The following is an 11,127-nucleotide window of genomic DNA, read 5'->3' as shown; positions in this document are numbered from 1 at the left end:
CTTTGGCTTTGGTTTTGGTTTTGGCTCCAGTCTTGCTGCGTCGCTCGCGCCACCGCTCGCTCGAGGCAGGAGATGAAAAAAAGCCCGTACGGACACAACGGGAAAGCTGCAAGGGGCTCATCCACCACGACGACTATGGCATAGCAGCTGGGCTACTCGACGTGGCTCCCGCCCGCGCTGCCACGGCGGGCAAACTCTAACATGGTCCTCCTAGGCATTGGAATCACTTGCAGACGACATGGACCTGCAGAAGACCACATGATGTTTTCTCCCGAGGTGCACCCATGTGCGAGCCGCAATCTCCAGTTCCTCCCTCCACTGTTGGCTTCCGTTGTTTTGAACATGGCATGCCATTCCTCTTCCTTGCTTCGCCGCTGCGTGCTCGGGAGCGTGGCAGCCATAGGTAGTCGTCAACACCACCGCCGTTCCTATCAAGATAACCTACGTGTGTGTGTGTGTGTGTGCCGTGATTGCGCCTTGGCTGGTTGTGCAACTCCCTTCCTGCATCTACCCGCCCACAGCCTCCGTCACGGCTGACGCCTCCCGTCGCGTCTCAGCCTCAACCGCCGCGTCTATGCTCCACAGCTCGCTCACTGACCAACCTTGCGCCCCATAGACCAAAACTGTCGATTCATAATGCTAGCCTCTCTAGTACCACTGCCGCTGCTGCAGCACTTGAATCCTCCGAAACCTGCCGTGCATGCTTGAATGCCGCAGCGTCCCACGGTTTCAGGCCCACATGAGCCGCTGCCATCGTACCCCCAGCAAACGACCCTTACCGAAACCCCACGCGCCATGTCCTCGGTATCCAATTTCATAATCTCGTAACAGTCGTCCAGTCGTCGCAGGGGGAAAAAGCCGTTCCATTCTCAAATGTCGTTGTAGCCCAAGAACCGCTTCTCCAGGTGTTTGTCTGCTACAGCCCAGGTCCATGCTCGGCCGGCTTCGCCGCACCACAGCGCCGATGGGTCATCGCTGCGCTCCATCATGCCTTCCTTGTCCATTTGCTTGATCTCATGGCCAGTCGTAAAAGTGAGAAAGTGCTCGAAGTGCGGGTCGTCAAGCGCAAGCGCGTTGCCCGAGATGCCGTGACACAAGCACGGTTCTTTTGTCAAGAGACCGCGCTCCAGTATGCACTCCTGGCCTTTTTTGATGGCCCTGTCCATGCGCTCTTGCAGCTTTGGGAAATACTGGCGGATCGACTGGAGCGACGCGACCACGCCCGGCGCGCCGTGACAAAACTGCACGAGTCGGTCCTTGCCAGGCGGGATGGATGATGGCCAGTTGCCGCTCTCGTACTGGTAGCTGAGCAGAGCACCAAGGTCGGCCTCCAGCTTGGGTGCCATGCCGGGATCGGTGAGGACGATTTGCGTGATGATGCCAATGGTGCCGTGGACAGCCCCGAGGTAAGCCTTTCCATGCCATTTCCACGGTCGAGGAGAGTCCATGATGGCCTCAATGACCTCATCCGCGGCGTCGTCAATCATGATCGTCGTCTCCTCGTCATCTTCAAAAGAGGCCCTCACCAAGCGCAACAGGTACAGGTATCCGGCGCGTCCGTACAGCCACTCATTACCAGCCTCCTCGTCGATTGCGATGGCAGCATAGTCGCACAGAGACTTGGCCATGTCTGCATCCTTTGCCGAAGCTGCCCCAAGGGCCAGGAGACACATGATGTCGTCGCTGATGCCGCATTTGCTGGTGCTGGGTCCGGGGTATTCCTTCATCGACTTTTGAGCAAGCTCAAGGTAGGCTGCGGACCAGGTGCCGAGCGGATGTTCGCCCACCAGCATTTCGGGGTAGAGCTGTTGGAGGCGGAAAAAGAGGAACGACACACTGATTGGGCCATAGTATAGGCCGCCGCCAGGAGGGATCTTATCCGGCGGATAGTTGTTGATCAAGCGATCGAGCGAAGCTGCCAGCTGTTTGAAGGCATCTCTCTTGGTGAGAGCTTGGTCGTTTCGAAAATAACGCGGAAGCGCCTTTGCTTGCGCCGAGCTCGACATGGTGACTGAAGCGCAATGAGCCCGTAGATCCGCCTATCCAGTTGTAGCAGGTTTGTGTCAACATGCACCGGGCGCGCAGATCGAAATGTTGGGAGCAGACGAGCAGTTGTCGCGGCGGTCCGAGTCCTGGCTGTCAAACGAGGTGAGGTGACGTAATAGGTCGGACACTGGCTGCTGCGCACCGCTCGAATCGTCTCTGGTCTCAGGTGTTTGGTCAGAGGATCTCAGGTGGTACAAAGAGGCGCCTTTGCGCCGGCTTGAATAGGTGGAGGTTTGGTAGCGATGGCGAGGTGGGTGGTGGTGGTGGTAGTTTTTGGAGAATGGCTGGAAGGCTGGAGGCTGGGGTCCAGGTCCTTGAGGTTGCAGGTGATCCCCGCTACCTCAGCCTGCATGGCTGCCCTAACAGAGCCGAAACATGTTTCCCACTGAACCCTGGTTCTGCTCTCGTTCTCACAGCGACCTGTCATACGACTGCAATTGAGAGATGCGCCTATCGCGCTCTACTTCTTCTCGTCCTCTTGGTCGTCCTGCTTTGAACTTCAACCGTCTGGTGCTCATCTTCTGCCTCCCGCTTCACCTTCTTAATCACGACTTTCTCCTCAGTCTTTGAGGTAATGGCGACGTCTTCCTCTTCGACCTTGACCTCAATCTTCTCTTCCTTGTCCTCCACTTTGGCTACAAGTCTTTCAGAGAAAGTCTTTAGATCAGCCGCGAACAGTACAGAGTGCGCCCAGCCAGCCTCCTTTCCCCACAGACTGCGGAACTTGTTTGCGACCGCGTCGTAGGTGGCTTTGGTCAGGCTGCTGTGCTTGCCCTTTCCAAACTTGTAGTCTCTTTGGGCGATTTGCCAGACTACATCTGGTTAGCGGTCGAAGCATGGAGGTACTAAAGACTTTACCATGAGTGTCGACGGGTACGGCTTCTCCCCATCCAAGACCCATAAGGCAGACGCAGTCGGCGACTTTTGGTCCAACGCCTTGGAGCGCCAGGAGCTCCTCATGGGCAGCTCTGTAGCCCTCCCGCCCCCCATCTGTGAATTCTCCACCGGAACATGGCTCAGCACCCAGCACAGGACTTTCTGGGTTTCTCAAACCATCAAGCCATGCCTCGCCTTTGTCTTGAACCATGAGCGCCGTTTGGTACAAATACTTGGCCCGATATCCAAAGCCAAGCTGCCTCAAGTGCTGCTCGACCTTGGCATCCGTTAATGCCGATGCTGGAGGAAAGTCATGGTAAGGAGTTTGGCCCAGGTGCCCGATCAACGGTCCATAGTTTGTGCACAGCTTTTCCACCATTTGCGAAATACGCGCAATATTGTTGTTGCTGCTGCAGATGAATCCCACAAGTGCTTCCCACGCGTCCTGCTTCAATATCCGTACTCCTGTGAACTTCGGGGCCTTTCTCTTGAAATTCTTATCCGCGGTCGCCCATTCCTCGTACAGCTGGCCAAGATTTGGCTGAAGATTAAAATAATGCTCGATCAGAGCCAATGTGTCGTCGCCCTCCGGACTCGGGGACTCGGCCGCCGATGGGGTCGCAGAAGGCGGTGGGGTGGGCAAGAGATGATTGGACTTTGAGGGAAATATCGCGCGGTAGTGGAGGAAGTCGGCATCCTGGCGGAGGGAGAGTATGCGGCCGTGAAGTGCGCAAGACCATTCATCGTCGCCGGATTTGCGCCATCTAGGACGAGTGTCAGTGCAAACAAGAGGCGCGTAGATACAAGGTAAGACCTGAATGATTGCCCACAGCGCAAAGTCGTGTTAATGCACAATTCCGTCAAGCTGATTGGCAATCTTTGCCATTCTGTAATGCGGAGGTTGCCCATGGCAGAAGATGGGAGCAGACGAAGGGTTCACAACTGTCAGATGATAAAGGCAGGACAAGCTTGTCAACGCAAGAGTTTGCAAATAGATTTCGTGGATGACAGGACGAGTGATCAAGAAGGCAAAGAGGAATGCTCAGTGGCCAGTCTCCGCCCGAGACTAAATGCAGGACGCGACGCCACTTGGACGCGTTTTGGCTGCCCGTGGTGCCGTTGGACGCGTTGCGTGGGCTCGCGGGAGAGACTTCTGGGGTATTTAGCCAGGAATAAGCATGAAATGTCCTTGTCGAGAGTTGCCGCTTTGGTGAAGAGACTCGAGTCGCGGTGAGCAGACTCAAGCGCGTCTTCTTGGCCGCGTGCACGGGCTACGGGCAGTCAAAGTTTCCATCGTTGAATGAGTTTAGCGCGGGCAAGACGGCAACGCCCGTCAACCACCTTTGCGTGTTGGCCAGCTCCGCGACACTGCTCTTCCTACACCGTCCACTTCCGCTCGCCAGCGCCTCACCATTTCGGCGACCTTCACCGTCGCGCACTTCACCGCATACAATTGGGTTGCGCTGCATCCTTGAAGATGAATGGTGACAGAGGTCCGCATCGCTCTCTCCTGCCTTTCTCAAAACAGCTTACCAACAGTAGCTTTTCAGACGGCGGCCGCTCGCGCGACTACTACGTAAGGCCTCGACATTTTACCTTGACGAGCCCCTACTGACAAGCTTACAAGTCGTCCCGCGGTGATCGAGATGAGCGCCGCCGCGACCGTCGCCGCTCGAGGTCGCCTGGTCACCGCTCCAGGCGCGATTACGAGGTAGACACCTACTCTTCGAGCCGCGATTACCGGGAACGCGAACGCGAGGAGCGCTACAGTGGCAGAGATCGGCACCGTGAGGAGCGTGGCTGGGACAGGGACCGTGGCTCCAGGCGGGATAGAAGAGATGACGACGAGAGGCCGTCGCGCCGGGACCGCGATCTGTTCGACGACCGCGGTGGACGCAACAGGAGAGACCGAGACAGGAATGATGATGCTGGTGGCCGTGGCGGCAGGAGAAGGAGTGCAACGCCGCCTCCCAAGAAGAGAGAGCCTACTCCAGACCTGACCAATGTCGTCTCGGTTCTGGAGCGCAAGAGACGCATGACGCAGTGGGATATCAAGCCGCCGGGATACGAGAACGTAACGGCTGAACAGGCCAAGCTTTCTGGCATGTTTCCCCTACCTGGAGCTCCTCGCCAACAGCCAATGGACCCCAGCCGTCTGCAGGCTTTCATGAACCAGCCTGCTGGCTCTGCCAATGCCTCCGCCCTAAAGGCATCCAACGCCCGCCAGTCAAAGCGTCTCTTCGTCTACAACATCCCCTCGCACGTCAACGATGAGGCCGTTCAAGACTTTTTCAATCTCCAGCTTAACCACCTCAACGTCATCTCGAGCCCGGACCCTTGTACCTCTGCTCAGATCTCAAAAGACCGCACCTTTGCGCTGTTGGAATTCAAGACGCCAGAGGATGCTACAACAGCTCTGGCATTGGACGGCATTTCTATGGAGGCAGACAGCGCCACAAACGGATCGAGCAACGGTGCTGCCTCTGGTCTTGTCATCCGCCGTCCCAAGGACTACATCGTTCCGGCACAAGCTGAGGAGGAGGAGCACCAAGAGGGTGTAATTTCCAACAAGGTCAAGGACAGCCCGCAAAAGATCATGGTCACAAACTTGCCAACTGCCCTCATGGAAGAGCAAGCACACGAGCTGCTGGGCTCTTTTGGAGAGCTCAAGGCATTCGCCATGGTCAAGGACAGTGGCACGGACCAGTCCAGGGTAAGAGTCTACTGGCAACTGCAGGAGCTCTACTAACATGGACAGGGTATTGCCTTTTGCGAATATCTCGATCCCGCCGCCACTGACATTGCCGTTGAAGGCTTGAACAATATGCAAATCAGCGACCAATACATCAAGGTCCAAAAAGCATGCGTCGGTCTCCAGCAAGCCTCTGGACTTGAGATGGGTGTCAGTGCCATGTCCATGCTGGCTGGTACTTCTTCAGGAGATGTCGAGCAGGGCAGAGTTCTAATGCTCCTGAACATGGTCACTGCTGAGGAATTGATGGACAAGGACGAGTACGACGGTAAGTCAACTATGGATGATTCATATGAATCACAAACTGACTGACAAAATTAGAAATTTGCGAGGATGTTAAGGAGGAGTGTGAAAAGTACGGCCAAGTCGTGGATCTCAAGATCCCGAGACCCCTCCATGGCAAGGAAGAAAAGGGCGTCGGCAAAATCTACATCAAATACGACACCCCTGAATCGGCGCAAAAGGCACTCCGTGCTTTAGCCGGCAGGAAATTTGCGGACCGCACCGTTGTGGTGACGTTTTTCAGCGAGGTTCGCTTTTCCAGAGATTCATTGACAAGGACCTTGCTGACATGATTGCAGGAGTATTTTGACGTCGACGCTTGGTAAATCAAAAGGGTACAACAGAGGTCTCGCCAGCGAAGCGGCGCTCAGCAACGCTTGGTGGGTTCCATGCGCGGCGGGGTTGGTAAATAGGCTCTATTGAACGCGAGCCCAGACAGCACTGAATGGGGCGGTTCGAGGAGTAGCCAAAGGCAGGGCTTTCCTAGTTGTGTCAGTCAAAATCTGCGGCTTGGTTAGCAGTTATTTAAAAGCATTCGGACGAGGAGTGAATTGGAAGGTGGCGAGTTTGAGGAATGGCGAGCAAAGGTGCGGATGAGAATATCCAAGTAGTAACAGTACCAGATCAATGCGGCTCTCATCATAGCCGAAACGTCTGTTTATTGATCCAGATCAAGATGCGCACCTCGAAACCGGTGATCCCCGCACAAAAGCTCCAACCGTCTGACCTGTGCCTTTTGGTGACGGTACGGGGTGACATGGGCGTTGGGAAGGATGCGTCGGAGGGGGTGAGGCGGATTCGGTGGTTGGACATACGACATCTCGCTTACTGGACGCGCCTTTTGCGGCTTTGTCTGACCTCAAGACGCCGCGGTTGAGTTTTGCGACCTTGGTCTTATTATGCGCCCTTTTGCACACGTCCGATGCTACACCTAGCATGATCTCACCGCGGAGCCTGTTCCCTCGGCAGGACAACGTGCGACTCCAGCCCGCACCGCCCGTATAATGGCAACCAAGGTCAACAACATTCCCGCTCCGGATGACCTGGTCCCGCCAGCCGCCAGCAGGCGCTCTCGTGAGTTCTGCCGTCGCTCACTGGCCCGCTCAGTAGCGGCGCTGACTGCAAACCAGGTCGCCGAAGCTCAACGGTCCTCAACCCCCGGACCTACGTCGATGCCGCAATATGGACTCAGGCGCCGGTGCTCAAGGGCTCGACCGCATTCGAGCCGCACTCCGACACGCGGAATATCATGGTGACTGGAGGAGCGGGATTCATGTACGTCGAGTCGACCACGCGACTGTGGATCCGGGGAGTGGAGCGCGATGCGCTCGCTCCCCTACGACCTCTGCACAGCTAACGACAGGAACAGCGCATGCTGGTTTGTTCGCCATCTCGTCTTGACATACCCGGCAGACTACCACGTCTTGTCCTTTGACAAGCTGGACTACTGCGCGTCGCTCAACAACACTCGGATCCTGGATGGCTGCCCCAACTTTACCTTTGTGCAGGGTGACATCACGTCCCCAGCGGACGTCATGCACTGCCTTCGCACGCACAACATTGACACCATCTTCCACTTTGCGGCCCAGTCGCATGTCGACTTGAGTTTTGGCAACTCTTACCAATTTACCAACACCAACGTCTATGGCACGCACGTTTTGCTCGAGAGCGCCAAAGCGCATGGAATCCGGCGATTTATACACATTTCGACCGACGAGGTATATGGCGAGGTGGCATCCGACAGGGACGACCTCATTGAGAGCAGTTTGCTCGCCCCCACAAACCCGTACTCGGCCAGCAAAGCAGCGGCCGAAATGATGGTCAACGCCTACTACAAGAGTTTCAAGCTCCCGGTCATAATCGTGCGGTCCAACAATGTCTACGGGCCACACCAGTTCCCGGAAAGTATGTCTTCCAACCGACCAATGATTCGCAATGTGGATGCTAATAGCCACTTTGCGACAGAGATTATTCCCAAGTTTGCAATGTTGCTGCACCGAGGCCGCAAGCTCTTGCTGCACGGAGACGGCTCGCCGACACGCCGGTACCTGTACGCGGGAGACGTGTCGGACGCGCTCGACACAATTTTCCACAAGGGCGCCATCGGCCAAATCTACAATGTCGCATCTCGTGATGAAATATCGAACCTGGATCTGTGTCATCGACTGTTGAAGCTTTTCGGTCTTCCGAGCTCCAGTCCTCGCGAATTCTCTGCGTGGATTGAGCACACGACAGACCGTCCATTCAACGACCATCGCTACGCTACTGATGGCACGAAGCTCGCCAAACTAGGGTGGCGACAAAGGACCAGCTTCGACGAAGGATTGAAGATTACGGTTGACTGGTACCGCAAGTTCGGGGAGGTGTGGTGGGGAGACATTGGCAGAATTCTGACACCATTTCCGGTCGTGGAAGGGAATGAGATATTCACCGAAGAGGAGCACGCTGCATTGGACGAGAAGTCGACGACGGGAGAGGACGACGAGTACACGTGGAATGATCGAGCGCTATTCCATCTGCAGGCGTCTGGCGGGACGGTGTAGAAGCGAGCATTTGTAGAGTTGTACCGATACCCCATCGCGTTGCATCTTGTTGGACCAGAGTTTCGGGAGGCTGATCACTTCTTCCATTGTTCAGTTGTGGTCACACTTGATGTTGGTGGAGCAGCAGGAGGGAATTAGATGCAGTGTATACGTAGTGCAATGCCATTTACATGATACTGCGCCAAATTGATAAGATGAAGAAGAGCTAAGCGACCGTTTGAAGAAAAGGTCAAACAGTTGGGGACGAGACTCACGAGAGGGCGGCCAAGCCAAGACGGGCCGCGGCCGCGGCGGCTGCGGCGAAAGCGGAAGCGGAAGGTAGCGCGGAAGCCCCCGTTCGGTTTGACTGCCCGGGCTTGGACCTGGACCTGGACCTGGACCTGGACGGGACCTGGGCTGAGAGAGAGAGAGAGAAGGGGGGGGGGGGCTTTAGGAGAGGCTAAGACTGAGACCTGCACTGCCTCACGTATCCGTATTTTGTCCTAAGAGCAGAATCGTCGCTCTCCTCCCTCTCATCCTCCTTCACCCTTGACATCTCGTCATCGCCCTCAGCCACCGCCCAAAGAAAGGGTCCATCTCTCCCTCTTGTCGCCGGTGCCCTTCGCAGCACCAACCACCCCTCAACCATCGACCCCACAACCCTCCCGTTACCCACATCCTACACATCGATCGCCCGCCATGGGTCTCTTTAGCAAAAAGGACAAAGAAGCCGCCGGCGACGACTCCAACCGCAAGGCCCTCTTCGGCAACCGGAAGTCCAACAGCTCGTCGCCTGCGCCCTCGAATCCCTATGCCCAGCAGGCTGCTCCTCCGCCCTACAGCGGCGGCCCAAATCCCCAGCAACGTGCCGAAAAGACCCCCGTTCCCCCTGGCGGCTATGGCAGCAGTGGTGGTGCCTTCGGAGGCGCTGGCGCATACGGCCAGGACAGATTCGGCGGCGGAAGCTCCAGTGGTGGTTCCGCCCGGGCTGGTGGTTACGGCGGCATGGGCTCCGCCGACGATACTGGAAGACAAGAGCTCTTTGGCAATGCTGCCGAAAGAATCCAGCAGGCACCACCGCCTCCAGCTGCGCAGAGCGGCGTCTCTGGTACGGCTGGGTTCGGTGGCGAAAGCGGCGGCTACGGAAGCTACGCTGAGCGCAAGCTGACTGCTGAGTGAGTTTGGTGAATACTGTGACAATGAAACAATGGCTGACTGGCTTTGCAGGGAGGAAGAAGAGGAGGACATTCAGTCCACCAAGCAACAAATCAGGTTCATGAAGCAGCAGGATGTTTCCTCGACGAGAAACGCTCTGCGCCTTGCTGCCCAGGCTGAAGAGACCGGACGAGACACTCTCGGTCGTCTGGGCGCTCAAGGAGAGCGCATCCACAACACGGAGCGCAACCTTGACCTTTCGGCAAACCAGAATAGGCTTGCTGAGGAAAAGGCTCGCGAGCTCAAGACTCTGAACAAGTCCATGTTTGCGTATGTATCCGTCTTGGCGGCATCGCCGCGCCCCGTTGGCAACGACTGATTGTAACGCAGCATGCACGTCTCCAATCCTTTCACGGCGTCTAAGCGCCGCAATCAGCGTGACGAAGCCATTATGGAGACGCACCGCCGCGAGCGTGACGAGCGCGACGCCACCCGCGCTGCTGCCTACCAGTCCAGCCAGCGTCAGCAACAATTCCAGCGCGACCTGCGTGGCTCAGGTGGCGCCGGTGGCAAGGGTAACCTGGCCGAGCGGTCAAAGTACCAATTCGAGGCCGACTCTGAGGACGACGAGATGGAAAACGAAATCGATTCCAATTTGGACGCTCTCCACGGTGCGGCCGGCCGTCTGAAGGGCCTAGCTGGCGCCATGGGCAAGGAGGTCGACGAGCAGAACAGGCACATCACCAGGATCACGGAGAAGGTGAGACAAAATTCTACCAAATTTCACGGCACGTTCGGATTGCTGACGACCTTTCACAGACGGACAAGGTCGACGACCAGATTGCCATGAACCGTGCTCGCCTGGAACGCATCAAGTAATGGAATTGTTGGAAGATCAAGCTACGTTTACCTGCTCAAGGAAAATCGTTGCAAGGGACGGCGTTTTGCGGCTATCAATTTATCTCCTTTTCGTCTTTTTTGGGAAGGGCATGACTAGGACTACCACCTAATCTCTGCTTATGAGGGATCTTGGCTTTTTTTTGTCCTCGTTTTGTTAGACAAAAATCCATTTCATCGTATTCCAACCTCTTTTCGTCGCTACAAGTGTTCTGCAATCGTGAACTGCCCTTAGACGCGGCCGTGATATAGTTGCTTCCGTATTTGGGTAGGCCACGGATTGATCAACCACACGCTCCCTAGCTACAACGCATGGCACACTTGAATCATACTAGCTACCAATTTGGACGTGTTGTACGAAGCAATATGGACGCCTTCAACAAACAAGAACAGAGCGAGACGCGAGATTCAAAAAGAAAAGAAAGGGAGAGGCAGGGGAGAGGAGGAATCGTACCCAGGTTCGAGTTCGACGCACAACAATGAGCGCCTGATACCAACCAGCCGCATGACTTTGCTTAGCTTCATAACTGGGAGAAGCTGTACCAATGCGTAACTACGCTTACTCAGGTGCACAGTGTATGATTGGTGGAATTCTTA

The 11,127-nt window shown here is 56.0% G+C and overlaps 5 protein-coding genes across 5 annotated transcripts; 3 read left to right on the top strand and 2 right to left on the bottom strand.

Moving 5' to 3' along the window:
• Positions 1-534: 534 nt before the first annotated feature.
• IWZ02DRAFT_258726 (uncharacterized protein) lies at positions 535-2,277 on the bottom strand. Its single transcript, XM_066763298.1, has 2 exons — positions 2,189-2,277; positions 535-2,136 (listed from the first exon to the last, which is right to left on the bottom strand). Exon 2 carries the CDS (start codon positions 2,004-2,006, stop codon positions 870-872), a length of 1,137 nt encoding a protein of 378 aa, XP_066623138.1. The 5' UTR covers positions 2,007-2,136; positions 2,189-2,277; the 3' UTR covers positions 535-869.
• Positions 2,278-2,368: 91 nt separating this feature from the next.
• On the bottom strand, positions 2,369-4,149 carry IWZ02DRAFT_450912 (DNA glycosylase). The gene is made up of 3 exons (XM_066767494.1): positions 3,737-4,149; positions 2,905-3,686; positions 2,369-2,858 (listed from the first exon to the last, which is right to left on the bottom strand). Exons 1-3 carry the CDS (start codon positions 3,829-3,831, stop codon positions 2,497-2,499), a joined length of 1,239 nt encoding a protein of 412 aa, XP_066623137.1. The 5' UTR covers positions 3,832-4,149; the 3' UTR covers positions 2,369-2,496.
• Positions 4,150-4,399: 250 nt separating this feature from the next.
• Positions 4,400-6,249, top strand: IWZ02DRAFT_432908 (splicing factor u2af large subunit; the record flags this gene model as incomplete). The annotated part of the gene is made up of 4 exons (XM_066766248.1): positions 4,400-4,498; positions 4,550-5,635; positions 5,681-5,942; positions 5,996-6,249. 4 exons carry the CDS (start codon positions 4,400-4,402, stop codon positions 6,247-6,249), a joined length of 1,701 nt encoding a protein of 566 aa, XP_066623136.1.
• A 711-nt stretch (positions 6,250-6,960) lies between these two features.
• IWZ02DRAFT_432907 (dTDP-D-glucose 4,6-dehydratase) lies at positions 6,961-8,499 on the top strand (the record flags this gene model as incomplete). The annotated part of the gene is made up of 3 exons (XM_066766247.1): positions 6,961-7,030; positions 7,087-7,231; positions 7,320-8,499. The coding sequence occupies 3 exons, from the start codon at positions 6,961-6,963 to the stop codon at positions 8,497-8,499; spliced, it is 1,395 nt and encodes a 464-aa protein (XP_066623135.1).
• A 409-nt stretch (positions 8,500-8,908) lies between these two features.
• Positions 8,909-10,677, top strand: IWZ02DRAFT_258611 (plasma membrane snare protein-like protein). The gene is made up of 4 exons (XM_066763296.1): positions 8,909-9,653; positions 9,706-9,963; positions 10,024-10,393; positions 10,453-10,677. Exons 1-4 carry the CDS (start codon positions 9,178-9,180, stop codon positions 10,510-10,512), a joined length of 1,164 nt encoding a protein of 387 aa, XP_066623134.1. The 5' UTR covers positions 8,909-9,177; the 3' UTR covers positions 10,513-10,677.
• The last annotated feature ends 450 nt before the right edge of the window (positions 10,678-11,127 follow it).

The sequence above is a fragment of the Phyllosticta citriasiana genome, assembly GCF_038021145.1.
Source record: "Phyllosticta citriasiana strain CBS 120426 chromosome Unknown IWZ02scaffold_6, whole genome shotgun sequence".
NCBI classification, from domain to species: Eukaryota; Fungi; Ascomycota; class Dothideomycetes; order Botryosphaeriales; family Phyllostictaceae; genus Phyllosticta; species Phyllosticta citriasiana.
This window is presented reverse-complemented; position numbering and strand designations above follow the sequence as displayed.

Bases quoted from the DNA above. Each gene is read 5' to 3' on its own strand.
- IWZ02DRAFT_258726 (XM_066763298.1), bottom strand. From the start codon at position 2,006: ATGTCGAGCTCGGCGCAAGCAAAGGCGCTTCCGCGTTATTTTCGAAAC.
- IWZ02DRAFT_450912 (XM_066767494.1), bottom strand. From the start codon at position 3,831: ATGGGCAACCTCCGCATTACAGAATGGCAAAGATTGCCAATCAGCTTG. The intron at 3,687-3,736 runs GTCTTACCTTGT...CACTCGTCCTAG, and splicing joins CGCTGTGGGCAATCATTCAG to ATGGCGCAAATCCGGCGACG. The intron at 2,859-2,904 runs GTAAAGTCTTTA...AACCAGATGTAG, and splicing joins CGTACCCGTCGACACTCATG to TCTGGCAAATCGCCCAAAGA.
- IWZ02DRAFT_258611 (XM_066763296.1), top strand. From the start codon at position 9,178: ATGGGTCTCTTTAGCAAAAAGGACAAAGAAGCCGCCGGCGACGACTCC. The intron at 9,654-9,705 runs GTGAGTTTGGTG...CTGGCTTTGCAG, and splicing joins GAGCGCAAGCTGACTGCTGA to GGAGGAAGAAGAGGAGGACA. The intron at 10,394-10,452 runs GTGAGACAAAAT...GACCTTTCACAG, and splicing joins TCACCAGGATCACGGAGAAG to ACGGACAAGGTCGACGACCA.